Source organism: Gastrolobium bilobum, unplaced genomic scaffold, assembly GCF_033153095.1.
Source record: "Gastrolobium bilobum isolate Gb01-03AN ecotype WA unplaced genomic scaffold, APGP_CSIRO_Gbil_v1 utg5446, whole genome shotgun sequence".
In the NCBI taxonomy this organism is placed as follows: Eukaryota; Viridiplantae; Streptophyta; class Magnoliopsida; order Fabales; family Fabaceae; genus Gastrolobium; species Gastrolobium bilobum.
Genome location: NW_026896865.1, coordinates 171,964 through 190,806, shown reverse-complemented (window position 1 = coordinate 190,806; position 18,843 = coordinate 171,964). Strand labels below are relative to the sequence as shown.

The window sequence follows — 18,843 nt, the reverse complement described above, 5'->3', positions numbered from 1 at the left end:
GGCAAACGTGTATAAGCTCTTTGATAATTATGTAAACATTAATTCATCAACTACCACTGATCAAAGTCAATATAACACTCACTCTTCAAGTCAAAGGTCAATGGAAACGAGGGGATGGAATGATAAGATCTTTGATGTAAGTTCATGTTTAGCAAAAAGCTTTAATTATGTTATATCATATTCATTTTCTCGCCTTTATTTATGCATGTACTTACTTACTTCAATTATTATGTTTTTGCACTTCTCAAATATGAAAGGAATTGTTCTTGCACAATCAACACCTTGCAATAAATGCTGGAAAATCTGAACTTGATGTTTATTTAGAGGAGCCTATATTGGTTATTGACAACTAGAATAGTTTTGATGCATTGCAATGGTGGAAGGATAATAGTTGTCGTTTTCCGAATCTATCATTAATGGCTCGTGACTTGTTAAGCATTCCTATTACCACTGTGGCATCTGAATCTGCTTTTAGCATTGGATCACGTGTGCTTAACAAATATAGAAATAAGTTGTTGTCAAAGAATGTCGAAACTTTGGTATGTACCCGCAATTGGTTGGCTGATTTTGTTGCCAATGGTAATTTATTTATTTTCAATGCAATTAAAATTTCATTTTCATTTGTCATTGTAACCTTAATTGATTATTTACATTTTATGGTTTGTGTTTTGTAGATGATGATGATGATGATGATATTTCCCATATATTAGCTTCTTCACGAGGATCTAATGGTCATGAAACTTTGTAGATGATCTAATGATGATGGTGTACTTTTGGATGTTTAGATTTTGATATTGTATTGTATGTCTGTATTGGCCATGGGAACTCATAGGACAATTTTTATTTTGTAATGTGTTTGTCTACTGCTATGTTGGGATTTCTTAATTTATTGGTTATGTTTTATTGGTTATGTTCCACAAAAATCAATTTTTTTGAGCCAACCCGCGAGCCAATATTTCGAGCTAGCCAACCCGCGAGCCAACTCACTGGCATCATTTCGAGCCAACCCGCGAGCTTTTTTTCGAGCCAACTCGCGAGCTGAATATCGAGCCAACCCTAACCCGACTAGGGTTGGGCTGGGTTAGATTTTCTGGCTCGTTTATTTTTTCGAGCCAACCCTAACCCGACCCGATTTTTACGGGTTGAATGCAGGTTGGACCGGGTCGAACTGGGTTAGCCCGTTTTGCCAACCCTAATCTTAACATCAAGTATTAAATATTTAATTGAACCCTTTTTCAATATTTGGTCAGGGAAATCTAGCTCAAAATGAAAGTACAATTTTTTTATTTTTTTTGTCCTTAATATTTGCTTAATACTAACTCCTAAATACAACTGAAGTTCCAAAATTGATATCCAGCAACGAGAGATGGGGCCCGACGAAGAAACCTTAGTGGAAGCAGCACTCCGAGTTCTGAACACCGCCGACCCGTTCGAGAAGGCGCGACTCGGCGACTCGGTCGCTTCTCGGTGGGTCCATGGGGCCATCACTGAACCCTACGACCCTTCTCGCGAACTTCTCGTCCCTGATCGCCCCGCAAGGCTCTCCAACGTCTGCATTTTTCTCACACTCCAATCTTGTTTCCGACACCCAATGGTGTTTGATGAAATGCCTCACTGACATGAATGTATGTTTTTCAGGTGAAGTTGGTGGCGCCGAGTCTCATGCCGAAGCTGGGAAAAGCAGGCAGCTTGCAAAGCAGGATAGCCATTGTGCATAGCCTTGCTCACACTGAAAGCTGGGCCATTGACTTGTCTTGGGTATCTTCTTGTCATTGGCACCCTTTTATTTTAGAGTTTTGCTACCGGATATTCAGAATTGCACTGATTCCATGTACATATGTGGCAATATGATATGTCCATTGACTCTAAATAACATAAAGTTACAAATATGTGCATATTATAGCATTCAGTTTATGGATGTGTTGCCACCCTTAATATCAATTAACAGACTCGTACCAGGATAGAGAGAATACGGGGATTCCACGATTTGAAAAATTATAAAATTCACCTCTTTTTGTATTTCTCTCTATCCAAATCCAACCAAACTCTTGTTTTTATGGGAGTGCCAAGTATATAAAGGTTCAATATGGAATTGGTTTAATGTTTATCAAGTCGTAGGAGATAACATTATCTCCTACAAATATATAGAAGTGTGTGGGGCTCATATGGGCCATGTAAGGAGAAGAGAGAGAAAAAGCAAATATGAACCCCATACACTTTTATGTGTGTGTAGTGTAGGAGATAATTTTATCTGCTACAACATAAGAAAAATTAAACCCAAAATTGGAATTTTGGCGTAGAATAAGTTTTTTTGATTGACCATGTCCTACACGATAGCATTGGACACATTTGGTGCTTAACACCTATTTTAAGCAACGGTACCGTAGAAGGAAATAATTAATGTGGAATTTCATCATAGAAGAGTAGCCTCAATGCACATGCTTTTGCGTGTGCATTGGGTATTTTTTGTGACCTCTAACAACCATGTGGAACAAATGTGATGCATACAATACAATATGAAAGATCATCACATTGATATGAAGTAAAGGAAAAAGTATGTCTCAGAAATCAGGAGAGTTATCATAAAATTGCTTTTTTAAAAAAAGGACTTGATCATTCATATCCCATTGGGTTTTTAGCTTTATCCCTGTGATTGAGCTTTGTGGCTCTATAGAAATCATCTTTAGTGGCAAAGGCATGTGTGTTTTACTCTTGTTTTTGTATAGTTTTTCTATAGTAACTATGCTCCAAGTCAGAATCAAGTGTTCATAGAAGCTTTAACTTTTGTAAACGCCAAAAAAAATAAAAAAAGAGAAAGAAAAACCCCTAAAATTTGAGTAAGCTACACTCTGAGATCTCAGTTTTAAGATCACACCCAGCACCATTGGAGTATTGAACTAAAATTTAGTTGGCCCTCCTTGCAGTGCGTTTGTTATTTTTTGTGTGGAAAACATTTAGTTTTTTCATAGTTCATGCGCTGCTACAAATATTTATTGGTAAATGTTTACACATATAATACATTCTTGCAGGATATAATAGCTCGTTTTGGCAAGCAAGAGGCAATGCCTAGAGAATTCTTTACAGATTTTGTGAAGGTAGCACAGGATGAAGGGCGACACTTCACTCTTCTTGCTGCGCGGCTCAAGGAGCTAGGTTCTTATTATGGAGCATTACCGGCTCATGATGGCCTTTGGGATTCTGCCACTGCTACTTCCAAGGATTTACTATCACGATTAGCAGTTGAACATTGTGTCCATGAGGTGTGTCTTACATTGAGCCTTTCTGCCATTATCATTTTTTATTATTTATGGTTTTGCTTTATGTTTATGATGAATTGAGGCAATTAACCTCATTAGATACTTGTATCACCTTTTTGTGGAAATAAAGACTGAATCAAGAGGGTTGCTTATAAACGTTGGATTTATGGATTGCATTTTGAGAGAGAGGAGAAGGGGGGGGGGGGGGGGTGAAGTGCTTAAGTAAAGTTTTCCCCCCTTACAGACGCTCTTAATTTTAAAAAAATAAAATGAAATCATAATGTTCAAATAGTTTTCACCTACCCAATTGGGGGAATGCTTTTCTTATGGAGAACTGAAGAGGGAAGTTTTCTAACCCAAGTAGCAATTAAATGTTTTATGGGGAAAGTGCCGAAGCAATTTTTAAGAAGGCTTATTTCCTTTATTGAGGCTTTGAAACTACAAACATTATTTATTCGCTTATTTATTTTTGGCATCAATATCGTAGGTTGGAGTGTTTAGAATTATTTTGTTACTGGTGGGATGCCATATGTCTTGAAGGACCTGCAACAATTATTATTACATAGGCTTTGAAAGGAGGGGGTAAGGGAATGGATCCTCCCATGTGAGATTTTCACATGACAATGTTATGAAAATTGTGTCTATCTCTCTTGATAGACATTAAACAGGTGGGACTTTATCAAAATTTTGTGAAATCTATCAAAAGAGAGATAGATACTCACACGACCTTGTCATGTAAAAATCTCACATGAGAGTATCCATTCCTAGAAGGATAAGGTCTTGTGGAACTGCACCATATGGAGTGCTTTAGTGGTTGTAGCTGGTGCAAAATACCAGAAATTTTTAATTATAAATTCTTGTCTTTGGCTGGCTTTTAAAAAGATTGATGGCTTTCTTATTTTTTTTTTGGAAATGATGGCTTTCTTATTTTAATGTGTCATTCATGTTTTCTACATTAGCCACCCCCCTTTGGTTATGTATTTCTACTCCTATCTCTTTTATATTAAAATAACAGAAAAACTTAGGAAAAATCAAATTAAGATAAAGAAATATTGTTTCTTTCATGAATTGGTTTTCTATGTTGATTCAGTGAAAAAGAATATACACTAGACTTTTAATATAGAATTCCATATTGATGGGTTGTGGTGCTAACTCAGAGACAAAATTAAGTGATTATTGTATTATTTCCATAAAAAGTTATTTGCTATGATTATAAATGGAAAATCTTGCAAATATTAAGTCCAAATAATAGTTATTTAGTGTTTTATATAATAAATAACTTGATTTGCATCGAGAAACTTATATGTTTTGGGCCAGAGTTTAGTTTTTACAGTTTTAATGGCCTGATTTGCGTCAAATTGGTGCTTTATAGAATGTACTGTATATATCTAACTTTTATTGGTTCTCATTTCTGTAGTAACTGATTTTCACGGAGATTTTTCTATTGTTATCATTTGATGAAGGAATAATGTTACAAATTTATAATAAAATCATAGCAAGGAAAATTGATACCTTAGTAAAACACTTGCGATGAACTTTGTTCATGCTTAAGTGATCATATTTGGATGGCATTGCAATAATCTGGGACAGGGATGTGAGTCTTGCTCCCTTTCCTTGTTGACGGTATTTGAAGCATAGCATTTGGGTGCAAGTGGGGCTAGGAATTTCATGTCAGCAAGTTTCATATTCTCAGTAGAGTGTAACTTTAGATTTATGATATTGGTGCATATGCTAAGAAGGATCTTCAAATTGTCAAAATGGGAAATTACATTAATATTTGAAAAGCTGAGGATCACGATTTCCCTTATTCTTATTCCGTAGATAAGAAAGATTTCTTATCCCCAATGACTTATTGGCGAATTCAAACATTATAACATGTGTCATTGAGGGTTGACTCAACTAATAGGATCAAACAATGTTGACAAAAAGGTCTTGGATTTGATTCTTGTTGGTGGATTGGACTTTAATTGGTAGGTCATCTATAAGTATCACTGTAAGCCTTAACTGAGGCTTGTAGCATATCCTAACCTTGGAATGAGGCAACTTACCCCCCTCTAAATTTTTATCCCAAAAAATAGAGCAAGTGTCTATGAATATAATTTGATGCGCGATCAATGTAAAAAAGTTTTACGCCATCATCCAATAATGTTATCACATCATTTAATGAATTTGACATATTATGTAATTGTTAACATAGTCAACTTATTAATTTAGGAATCAACATAACATTGGATGATAGCATAAAAAAGTTTTACACTGACATTATATCAAAATTAAACTCCATGTTCATTGTATTGTTTATATTAAACTATTAATTAGAATATTATGGTTTTCCTTTTTTTCTGTAAATATATTTCCATTTGATTTAGCATTTTTGACAATTGGCTTAGGATTTATTTGGCTTGATGCTATGCTAACTCCAAAATTTTCTTATAATGGATCACTCTCTCTCATGATTCTACATCACATAAAATTTTTATTGTATCTAAAATGTACCATCTGATTGAGTATAAACACAGGCCAGAGGACTTGATGTGCTGCCAACAACAATCTTACGTTTCCGCAATGGTGGGGATAACACTACAGCAGATTTACTAGAAAGTGTAGTTTACCCAGAAGAAATTACACATTGTGCTGCTGGAGTAAAGTGGTTTAAGTATCTATGCGAGAGGTCTAGACAAGAAGAGCAAGAGATTTGTGCAGTGGGAAGTAGAATTAATAGAGAGGAGAATGAAGTGATTCCAAAGTTTCATGCAATAGTGAGGACATATTTCAGAGGACCTTTAAAACCACCTTTTAATGAGGCAGCCAGAAAAGCCGCTGGATTTGGTCCCGACTGGTATGAACCGCTTGCTGTTAAAGAGCCCAATACACAATAGCCAACATTTCTCCTCACTCAAATTATGAGTTTCTTGCTACATACATCTTGGGCAACTGTAAGTTCTGTAACATAGAATATCAGTTTTGGGCTTTTTTATTTTTAAAATTTTAAATGCTTTTTATTTTTTATTTTTTCAAAAAACAGATGTTTTAGTTGGGCCAAAAGCATAACTGAAATGTCAAGATCAAAACAACTAATGTGAATTTTTTATTTTAGTAATTTAAAGATACAAGTGCTGTTACTTTAATTTTTTAAAGAAGTTTGGTATTTAGATCTTTAGTCATGATAAGCGACATCAGAATTGTTCTTTTATTCAGATTGTGAGACTTGAGATTAAAGAATCAAACTAATGTCATTTTTTATAATTAAGAAATTAAATCGATAGTAAAAAAGGACTATAGTAATAACAATTTTTTTTAATTGAGAGAGTAAATTGATGTTAATTTATTAAAAAAAAATAACATTTTTAATGATTGAAGAACTAAATTTATATTAATAATTTGTAAAGGTCTGAAAAGCGTGTTTTAGGATTAAGATGTTTATTTACTCAATTTTGGACACAGTCAAAGTACTTGTAGTGTTTTTGGCTTTTTGTTTAAAATTTTAAAACTATAATATAAGCAAAAGCTATAAAAGATAAAAAATTTATCCCAATTCTTTCTCAACGGATAAAAGGTAAATCGGGACAGTGACCAAAGTGCCACGCTTGGACAAAAAAATTACCAGACTGTCACGCCAACAGTAAATTTTGTCAAAATGCCACGCGGCATAATTCGCTACACAGTGCAGCGAATTATGCATGCAAGTAATTCGCTATACAGTGTAGCGAAATATGCCACGTTGCCACATGTCAAATTTTGAGAAATTCGCTACATAGTGTAGCGAATTTCTCAAAATTTGACATGTGGCATTTTTTGTTCTGACGTGGCATATTTCGCTACACTGTGTAGCGAATTACTTGCATGCATAATTCGCTACACTGTGTAGCGAATTATGCCGCGTGACATTTTGGCAAAATTTACTGTTGGCGTGGCAGTCTGATAATTTTTTTGTCCAAACATGACAAAATGATCACTGTTCCAGGTAAATCAAACAAGCATTTAGTAGACATGCCTAAACAATCGAGTCCTTTTTAATAGGCTTGATATATGTGCTGTATAAATACTAAGAGAACATCTGAAATTCAATTAAAAAAATACTATACCCTAAATAAATACTTTTTTTTTGTTCTAATTAGAAAAAATACTTTGCTCTAGAAGACCTTTTTTAAGTTAATCGTTCAAGTCACATATGTGACATATCTAGGACATTGAGCAGTTGTTATAATAGCCCTAACCTAATTAATTAGCAAATTACATGTAATTAAATAATTAAACATGTTTTAGTGAGTAAAATTAAGTATAATGCTTAATTAAATGAATCTGAGTCACTTTGGAGTTAGAAAGTGTACTCAGTGAAAATTAAGGGGTATAAATGGGTACTGGCGAAAGTACCCAAAATATAAGAATAAAAATATAAATATTCATAGAATAATATTCTAGACTTTTGGGTAAAGTTTGGTAATTAATGGAGTTGAATAGATAGACGAACCAATACCCGCCTAAAGTCACTTAACCTATGTTAAGTGGCTAAAAGCCAAAAAGAACCCATTTTTCCCCCCATCCCCCGTCGAGCAACCAGAGAAGAAAAGAAGAAGAAGGAGAAGGAGAAGAAAGGGAGAGAGAAGAAGAGAGAGAGAGGAGGGAGGAAACCTTGACGGTTTTGGGTGATTCAAAAGCCTAAATCGCTTAGAATCTTCCCCTCTTTCATAATCCAAGCTTAGTTCTTAGTGGGGAGCTTTGTGTGGTGAGATATTTCCTCTCAAAAATTCGGCCCTTTGGAGAAATTTGGGGTTTTGAGTGCTTCAACCTCCATTGAAGCTTGAGGAGCCATCAATCCTTGATTGTGTGACCATTGGTGGTAAGATTCTACCCCTTGAACCTTATTTTCATGGAAAATTGCACGAGTTAGGGTTCAATGAATAGTAAATTAGGGTTTTTGATGAAATGTTGTTAAATTAGCTATGTTCTAGGAAGAATGGAGCTTAGAGCATGTTATGGAAAATGCTAGGAATGTCATTTAATCGGTAAAAATGGGCCTAGTTAGTTAAATGACTATACTTGATATATTGCAAGATTATCATGCTTGTTGAAGAGTTTTCTTGCAATTATGATCAATGGGTTGGCTTGGTTGATTGATGATTGGATCCTTGTGATGTCTAGGATTGAGACATTTGGACCAACCGTGAGTGATCAACCATTGGAGCAAACTATGGAGCTTGACTAGCTCCTTGGAATAGGTAAGCTCTTGCTAAGTTGGGATGTAGAGTTGTTGTGGTATTAATGAGTATATATGAATATTCATTGTATAGTATGATTGATGCTATGGCACCTTGGTGTAGGTGTGTTACTTGTAAGTCATTGTTGAAACCAAAGTTGATTGGTTGCTGAACCGTTGGTGGTGAACAAAGGTTGAACGGAAGCTTTGAGGTAAGCCTTCGGACCTTGGGTGCAATTCCCTTGATTGTTCCACCAAGCCCTGAAAGGGTAGTGGTAATTATAGTGTATATAAATGCAATGAAATAGTGTAATGCTTTGTTATACGTATGTGTATGCATTTGGTGTGGCATAGGATGGTGTTTCCCTATGTGGTATGTTGCATGACGATGCGTAAATCATACTTGGTAGTTAGCTGGCCAGTAGGACTATTTGCATCTGAGTTTCCTTAGGACAGCTCGAGAGCTCGAGGGATTTCTCCTGGAGATGTATTGCACTTTGCATAGATATGTATTTACTGCATTATTATTGTTATCGCTATTACACTGATATGGAACTGTGGGGTGGAGAGATGCTCCAAGGACCCCTGGTTTACTGGATATATTCGTATATCTCACCCCGTGTTGTGGGGACCCCCTTTCAGGTAAGGATGCTGCAGGAGCCTCTGGTGGCAAGTGGCCATATCTGGATTAGCATATGCATGAAATGTGGCATTTCTTTTGAGATTATACATGTTGTTTTGTAGCTCACATGTATAGAATTGTAATTAATAGGCAATGCTAGATTTATAATTTGTATATTGGAATGGACTTAGCCTATGCTCATGCCTTTGGTCATCTCTTTTGTTGATGGGAGCCAAGGGAATGATCATAGTGTTTTGTAAGCTAAGTTCCATGATTTGTAATGGATATGTACTGTAAATGATGCCTACTTGAAATTTAATATATGCATGCTTGTTATGTATTGAGTTATTAAATTGGTTGGGCTGAGAATCAATTAGGTACCTTTTGTTTAAATTGGGAAACGTTGAGAAAACAAAGGTTATGCTGCCCAAATTCTAGCTAAATCTCATGAGGAGAGGTTGGATGAGTGCTAGGATTTAGTTTTGGGGCATGGACAATTGGGGTTTGGAATGGAGATGCATCTTCCCCTAGACTTGGACTTGAAAAATGTGGGAATATGGAATTCCCTGGCGCGCTCCTGGGCGCTTAAGCGCGCTGCCAGGGAATTCTAATTCCCACATTTTTCAAGTCCAAGCCTAGGGGAAGATGCATCCCCATTACAAACCCCAATTATCCATGCCCCAAACTAAATCCTAGCACTCATCCAACCTCTCCTCATGAGGTTTAGCTAGAATTTGGGCAGCATTACCTTTGTTTTCTCATCGTTTACCAATTTAAACAAAGGGTACCTAATCGATTTTCAGCCCAACCAATTCAACAACTTAATACATAACAAGCATGCATATATTGAATTTCAAGTAGACATCGTTTACATTAAATATCCTTTACAAATCGTAGAACTTAACTTACAAAACACTATGATCATTCCCTTGGCTCCCATCAACAAAAGGTGTAACCAAAGGCATGAGCATAGGCTAAGTTCATCCAATGAATCAAGATATACAAATGACCATGGGCTTTCAAAATAAAATCCTATACATGTCAACTACAAAAAGCATGCATAAACTCAAAAGGAATGCCACATTTCATGCATAATCCAGATATGGCCACTTGCCACCAGAGGCTCCTGCAGCATCCTTACCTGAAAGGGGGTCCCCACAACACGGGGTGAGATATACGAATATATCCAGTAAACCAGGGGTCCTTGGAGCATCTCTCCACCCCACAGTTCCATATTAGTGTAATAGCAATAACAATAATAATGCAGTAAATACATATCTATGCAAAGTGCACTAACATCTCCAGGAGAAATCCCTCGAGCTCTCAAGCTGTCCTAAGGAAACTCAGATGCAAATAGTCCTACTGGCCAGCTAACTACCAAGTATGATTTACGCATCGTCATGCCACATACCAACATAGGGAAACACCATCCTATGCCACACCAAATGCATACACATACGTATAACAAAGCATTACACTATTTTATTGCATTTATATACACAATCACAACCTCTACCCTTTCAGGGCTTGGTAGAACAGTCAAGGGAATTACACCCAAGGTCCGAAGGCTTACCTCAATGCTTCAGTCGACCTTTGTTCTTCACCAATGTCAACAATACTCTACTCCAAAACCAACACCTACACATGGTGTAATGCAATCAACACATTGCATCCAAGAGTATTTCACAATCAACCATCAAATACTCAATTCAAAACACCACACAAGTGTGAGCTTACCAATTCCAATGAGCTACTCAAGCTCCATAGCTTGTTCAAGCGGTTGATCACTCACGGTCGGTCCAAATGTCTCAATCTTAGACATCATTAGGACACAATCATCACTCAACCAAGCCATACCATTTATCAACAATGCAAGAAATCCAATATCAAGCATCATATTCTTGCCATTTTACAAGTATACTCATTTAGCTATCTAAGCTCATTTTCACCGATTAAATGACATTCCTAGCATTTTCCATAACATGCTCTAAGCTCCATTCTTCCTAGAACATAGCTAATTCAACTACGTTTCATCAAAATCCCAATTTACTATTCATAAACCCTAACTCATGCAAATTTCTAGGAATCATGAGGTTCAAGGGTTAGAATCTTACCGCCAATGGTCACACAACCAAGCAAGGAGTGTTCCTCAAGCTCCCATGGAGGTTGAACTTCCCAAAACCCCAAAATCACTCAAATGGTCGAATTTTTGAGGGTCAAAATCTCTCTCCACAAAGCTCCCCACTAAGAACTAAGCAAGGATTATGAAAGAGGAGGAGATTTGGAGTGGTTTAGGCTTTGGAATCACTCAAAATGGTTGAGATTTGCTCTCTTTCTCTCTTCCTCCCTTTCCCTCCTTCTCCTTCTTCTTCCTCTCTTCTTTTCTCTGATTCTGGCGACGGGAAAAATGGGGTGGGAAATGGGTTTCTTTCGTGTTTTTAAGTCACTTACTTGGTTAAGTGACTTATGTGGGTATTGGTTCGTCTATCTATTCAACTCCAATAATTACCAAACTTTAACCAAAAGTCTGGAATATTATTCTAGGAATATTACTATTTTTATTTTCATATTTTGGGTACTTTTGCCAGTACTCATTTATACCCCTTAATTTTCACTGAGTACACTTTTTAACTCCAAAGTGACTCAGATTCATTTAATTAAGCCTTATACTTAATTTCACTCACCAAAACATGTTTAATTAATTAATTACACTAGATTTACTAATTAATTAAGTTGGGCTATTATAATTGTGCCACTGTTCCCACTCTTATTTACCTAAATGCCACGCACCTGAACTTTTTCCCCAAACTGCCACGCGGGCTAGTTCGCTGGGAGTAGTAGCGACCTCGTAATGCTGAGCTGTCAGCTTCCTGGTGGTGTCAGAGTTCGCGACTGACGCAGGCGACCTCTGTTGCAATTAATGCCTGACCAGCCAGGCCACGTGGCGTGCATGTAAGAGAGGTCGCGATTGACGCAGGCGACCTCTGTTGCAATTAATGCCTGACCTTCATCAACGTCTGTATCCGACGAGTCACTGTCAGGGACTAGACCTTCATCAACCTCCTCCTCGGAACTATCAGTACGCCCCGATGGATCATCTACTTCATTGGCATGAATCACATATAAAGGTTGTGTTATTGGGGGAGATGATGGTGGGGGTGACACATTCATATCTTCCGCATCTACTTCCGGCTCTTTGTTAATGTCTATGGAGTGACTGGTAGGGATGAAACATTGAGTGCTTGCCTCTCCATCGTTGTTTAGTTCCGCATATAACTCGATGTATGAGGACTCTCCATGCTGTCAAAATGCATCAACTACTAGTGACACATCTTCATCCTCAACCACCTCCACAGCAACCCATTGCACGGGGTTACCAGAAGCACATCTAACAATCAGTCGAGACAAGGATTGACCTCGTTGTAATCTCAACTTCTTGTATATTATTTTCTTGAGCTCATTATATTTGCAACGCGGACTCATGCGGAAGGTCTTCGTATCTCCTTCAAACACTTGACCATTCGGTCCAAAATATCTTCTCCCATTGTAATATAGAAGGCATATTACATCATTGTTATTCTCACTCATTATGTATTGAAAATATAATTCACACACAGAAATGGAAAAATTTCTTTTAAAAATGCACGATAGAATGAATGACTGATCGAGGAAGGGGGACTTAAATTTATAACACTGAGTTCGCTTTATGGCCCAGCGACCTGTTGCTGTCGGCAAGTAGTTCGCTGACCAAGGCAGCGGACTTCGAGGGAACTGCCACGTGGCACCTAGGTCGCCTTGGCCCCCAGCGAACTTGATAGGGTTCAAACACGTGCCACCTAGGTCGCTTGCGTAGGCAGCGAACTCAAAATACTTTGCAGGCTTTTTATCAGACAAGTTCGCGGCTGACACAAGCGAACTTAAGAACCAGCAGCTGACTGACACATCATCATGCCTAGTTCGCTACTACTCCCAGCGAACTAGCCCGCGTGGCAGTTTGGGAAAAAAGTTCAGGTGCGTGGCATTTAGGTAAATAAGAGTGGGAACAGTGGCACAATGGTCACTGTTCCTGATATGCTGCTTTATGGCTTTGAACTTTCTTGGCTCAATAGTCTCTGTAATGATCATCAGTATTTCCAGCGCGACAATGGTTGTGTATCAGGTACTATAACATGCGAATTAAATAATAAGTTTATTTAAAAGAAATAATTATAATTCTCAAAATATGAGAAAATTTATAATGTTTAATTTTTTTAAAAAAATTTGGTACTAATCTTTGACTTATATATATCTCTTAAAACTTTTTCATTTACTTTTTTATATATATATATATATATATATATATATATATATATATATATATATATATATATATAAAAGTAAATGAAAAAGTTTTAAGAGAATTATAAGAAAATCTCTCATTTTCTTTCATTTTTTTTATAAAACTCCTCAATAAAAGAATGTTTTATTTAGGACTTAAATAAGTATTTTAAATATATATATCAAATATTTTTTTCAATAGACTCTTTAAATAATTGATTTTTTTTTTGGTAGATAAACAATTGAACTTTTTATACAATCAATAGTATTCTATTTTTCACCAAAATATTTGACACCCGCATACTAATTTTATAAACAATTCAATATTTATTTATTTTTTTAAACGCGCTGCATTATATCCTTTAATTAATTAATGAGCAATGTTTGAAATTTGTTTCTGAGTCCTTCATGAATTTACATGGAATCCATAAGATAAGAGGAGGAGAGGGGGGCGGGGGAGGGAAGTTATATTCCATGTTGAATAAAAAAGAAAGTTTAATATTTCACTTAATTTATGAGGCTTTTGTTAGAATAGGAAGTTTTGAATTTGAAATATTGTTGTAAATGTATTTTTGAAATTATTGTTTGTAACAGAAAGTCTGTTTAGGAATTGTTAAAGTTTGTTTAGGAATTGTTAGAGGATTTTTAGGCTTTAGATTTATTCTGTTTATGAATTACTTGTGTATAAATACACCTCAATTAAAGAGGAAAAGTATGAATGAATTGAAAGTATTTTAGTATTCAGTATTTTTACATGGTATCAGTTTAGAGTTTACGGTCCAGGCACTTTTTCATTAAACACCCGTTACCACTTATTCCTCTAATTCCTTTAATTCCTTTAATTCTCACTTATTCCTTTCATTCCTTTCATTCCCACTTATTCCACCCGTTACTTTTTCATTAAACACCCTTCTTTCCCTGACCTTGCGTCAGAATCCCTAATTCCATCTAATGGAAAACGAAAATGCAAACAACAACCACACCCCCCTCCTCGTGCATCTACTACTTCGGCTGTGGAGTCTGCAAAAAATCGTATTTGGTTATGGCATAGGCGATTAGGCCACCTTTCTTTTAGCTATCTGAATAAATTATTTCCCCATTTTTTTTTCTGATGTCAGCATTAGTGATTTTCATTGTTCTGTTTGTGAATTGGCAAAGAGCCATAGGATACCTTTTTATCCAAGTTTGAATAAAAGTATTATTCCCTTTCAAGTGATTCACTCTGATGTATGGTGTAACACCTCGTTCTAGAACCGATTTGTTAACATCGCATTATGATATTAAGTGCAGTTACAATCACGTTGGCTCAATTAAAATCCAGATAAGTTTTTCTTTTTAAAACGACGTTGAATTTAAAATAGCCAATTGCGTGATCATAACCATATTACCTTGCGGAATCAGATAAATTAAGCTTAACATCATGTTCTTATTCCATTTATAAACAATTAATTTACTTCCTATTTATTTCACAATTTCTACTATATTGTAGATCTCTTCGTTAGCTACGCGTGGGTTTAAACCGCGCTCAAATCGGAGCACCGTAGCCCAAGTTATGGGTTTTCTACGAAATGAGCGCGTGAATCCTGCTGATCCCGGCGCGACCGGCGCCAGCTGTGGCGCGGAGGGCGCCAACGAAACAGAAGCTCTCGATCCATATGGCGCTGGAGGCGCCAAGGTTGGCGCCAGGTGCGCCAGCTGGTGATCCCGGCGCGATTTACGCCAACGCCGGCGCGATTTGCGCTACGAAACAGAAGCTCCCAAGCACTATGGCGCGCGGTGCGCCAAGTTTGGCGCCAGGTGCGCCAAAGCTCTGAAGATTTCACCAATTCTTAGTATTTTACCTCTAACTAGAGTTGTACTTGTCCAATTCACACAATATTGGTCTCTATGGAAAGCTAAGAAAAATATCTACAACTTCCATACATACACCACGGTCCAAATCTATCATATAAATTCCTCTCCATAATTGGTTCTTAGTTCTTGCATAATACAAACACATCTAAAAGGGCATACATGCCCTTTTCCTCATGGCTTGTACTAAAATTTGGGTAGCAAAATCCTTGTTTTCTCAACAATTCCCAATTTAGAACTAGGTACCTAATATGATTTCTCAGCCCAACCAATTCAATAACTCAATATATAACAACATGCATATATTGAATTTCAAGTATGCATCATTTACAGTACATATTCATTACAAATCATGGAACTTAGCTTACAAAACACTATGATCATTCCCTTGGCTCCCATCAACAAAAGAGATAGCCAAAGGCATGAGCATAGGCTAAGTCCATTCCAATATACAAATCGTAAATCTATCATTGCCTATTAATTACAATTCTATACATGTGAGCTACAAAACAACATGTATAATCTCAAAATTGCAACACTTCATGCATATGCTAATCCAGATATGACCACTTGCCACTGGTGGCTCCTACAGCATCCTTACCTGAAAGGGGTCCCCACAACACGGGGTGAGATATACGAATATATCCAGTAAACCAGGGGTCCTTGGAGCATCTCTCCACCCCACAGTTCCATATCAGTGTAATAGCAATAACAATAATAATGCAGTAAATACATATCTATGCAAAGTGCAATAACATCTCCAGGAGAAATCCCTCGAGCTCTCAACCTATCCTAAGGAAACTCAGATGCAAATAGTCCTACTGGCCAGCTAACTACCAAGTATGATTTACGCATCGTCATGCCACATACCAACGTAGGGAAACACCATCCTATGCGACACCAAATGCATACACATACGTATAACAAAGCATTACACTATTTTATTGCATTTATATACACAATCACAACCTCTACCCTTTCAGGGCTTGGTGGAACAGTCAAGGGAATTACACCCAAGGTCCGAAGGCTTACCTCAATGCTTCAGTCGACCTTTGTTCACCACCAACGGTTCAGCAACCAATCAACTTTGGTTTCAACGATGACTTACAAGTAACACACCTACACCAAGGTGCCATAGCATCAATCATACTATACAATGAATATTCATATATACTCATTAATACCACAACAACTCTACATCCCAACTTAGCAAGAGCTTACCTATTCCAAGGAGTTAATCAAGCTCCATAATTTGCTCCAATGGTTGATCACTCACGGTTGGTCCAAATGTCTCAATCCTAGACATCACAAAGATCCAATCATCAATCAACCAAGCCAACCCATTGATCATAATTGCAAGAAAGCTCTTCATCAAGCATGATAATCTTGCAATATACCAAGTATAGTCATTTAACTAACTAGGCTCATTTTTACCGATTAAATGACATTCCTAGCATTTTTCTCAACATGCGCTAAGTCTCAATTCTACCACAACATAGCCAATTTACTCAAATTCTCACAAAACCCATAACACTATTCATTCAAAACCCTATATCATGAAATTTCCAAGAAAACATGGTTCAAGGGTTAGAATCTTTCCACCAATGGTCACACAACCAAGGATTGATGGCACCTCAAGCTTCCATGGAGGTAGAAACTCTCAAACACCTCAATTTCTCCAAAGGGTCGAATTTTTGAGGGGAAATATCTCACCACACAAAGCTCCCCACTAAGAACTAAGCTAGGATTATGAAAGAGGGGAAGATTTAGAGTGGTTTAGGCTTTTGAATCACCCAAAACGGTTGGGATTTGCTCTCCCTCTCTCTTCCTCCCTCCTTTCCCTTCTTCTTCTTCCTCCTTCTTTGTCTCTGTTTCTCGACGGAGGGGTTGGGGAAATGGGGCTCCTTTATTTGCTTTCTAAGTCACTTACTTAGTTAAGTGACTTATGTGGGTATTGGTTCATCTATCTATTCAACTCCAATAATTACCAAACTTCACCCAAAAGTCTGGAATATTATTCTAGGAATATTTCCACTTTTATTTTTATATTTTGGGTACTTTTGCCTACACCCATTTATACCCCTTAATTTTCACAGAGTACACTTTTTAACTCCAAAGTGACACAGATTCGTTTCATTAAGCCTTATACTTAATTTTACTCACTAAAACATGCTTAATTATTTAATTACATGTAATTTACTAATTAATTAGGTTAGGGATATTATATATGGGGCCCTGCCAAAGTCCCTTCCTTCTCTAACTCCTTGTATTATGTAACATTCATTGATGAGTGTACTCGTATGTGTTGTGTTGGGTGAGTCTTCTGAAAAATAAAGGACAAGTTTTTTCTGTGTTTTAAATTTTTTTTCACATGGTTCAAAATCAATTTAAGACCACCATTCAAATTCCTCAATCAGATAATGGAATGGAATATATGTCAGGAGACTTTACTGTATTTCTGTCCTCCCATGGAATCAAACACCTTACCTCTTGCTCCTATACTCCACAGCAAAACGCATTGGCAGAAAGAATGAATCGAACACTTTTGGAAGTAGTTAGAGCTGCCTTGTTTGGGATGAATGTTCCTTCCTTCTATTGGGGAGAGGCTGTAACTTCAACAGCTTACCTTATTAATAGGACCCCTTCTAGTGTCCTTAATTTTAAAACACCTTACCAAGCCCTTACTTCTCACTTTTCTGTCCTTCACCCCTCTAACCTAGAACCCCGAATCTTTGGCTGCACCACCTATGTTCATATCCCAAAAAATCAGCGATCTAAATTGGATCCCTGTGCAAAAAAATGCATTTTTGTTGGCTATTCAGATGTCCAGAAAGGGTATCGCTGCTTTGACCCTCTTTCTCATAAAATATTTGTCACTTTGGAAGTCACTTTCCGGGAGAATGAGCCTTACTACTCAGGGGGAGTCTCTACTTCTCCTTCTCAGGGGGAGAATTCACCTTCAATAATTAACAGAGAAGAAGCAGTCTGGCTTAGTACTCATGTAATACCTCTCCACTCCAATCCTTCATCGGATGCAGCAGCACCAAATACTCCATCAAATGCAACACAAGATGAAACTGCAGCAGCACCGAATGTTCAAACAGAAGCTACACCACAACATCATCTGCCTTGTTTAACACACATAACCGAGGATCCTTTGGTGGCTGTCCCAGAATTTCAACCTGAAATCCAACCTGTACAAAGCTCAGAGGTAATTCCTATCCTTCCTTCTACTTTAATTCAAACACACACCAGAAAATCCTCTAGGATTAACAAAGGTATTCCAAAAACCTTCTATGAACCTGATCCCAAAGTAAAGGCTAAATACCCCCTTAGCAACTACGTATCTACCCAACACTTATCTGAATCGTATGCATTAACTGTTAATCAATTATCTAGTGTGTCAATTCCAAATAGTGTACGGGAAGCATTAGATGATCCCAAATGGAAGGAAGCGATGAATGTAGAGATGGCAGCACTCCAAAATAACTCAACTTGGGAGTTAACACCTTTACCAAACGGAAAGAAGACAATTGGGTGCAAATGGGTGTTCACTGTAAAATTAAAGGCGGCTGGAAGCATAGACCGATACAAAGCAA

At 37.1% G+C, this 18,843-nt stretch overlaps 1 protein-coding gene across 1 annotated transcript; it reads left to right on the top strand.

The window, feature by feature from the left end:
* The first annotated feature begins 1,434 nt into the window (after positions 1-1,434).
* On the top strand, positions 1,435-6,221 carry LOC133302504 (uncharacterized). The gene is made up of 4 exons (XM_061502298.1): positions 1,435-1,549; positions 1,639-1,758; positions 3,030-3,260; positions 5,777-6,221. The coding sequence occupies exons 2-4, from the start codon at positions 1,663-1,665 to the stop codon at positions 6,134-6,136; spliced, it is 687 nt and encodes a 228-aa protein (XP_061358282.1). The 5' UTR covers positions 1,435-1,549; positions 1,639-1,662; the 3' UTR covers positions 6,137-6,221.
* The last annotated feature ends 12,622 nt before the right edge of the window (positions 6,222-18,843 follow it).

Coding starts and splice junctions, on each gene's coding strand:
- LOC133302504 (XM_061502298.1), top strand. CDS start 1,663: ATGCCGAAGCTGGGAAAAGCAGGCAGCTTGCAAAGCAGGATAGCCATT. Junction 1,759..3,029: donor GGGCCATTGACTTGTCTTGG/GTATCTTCTTGT, acceptor ACATTCTTGCAG/GATATAATAGCTCGTTTTGG. Junction 3,261..5,776: donor TTGAACATTGTGTCCATGAG/GTGTGTCTTACA, acceptor GTATAAACACAG/GCCAGAGGACTTGATGTGCT.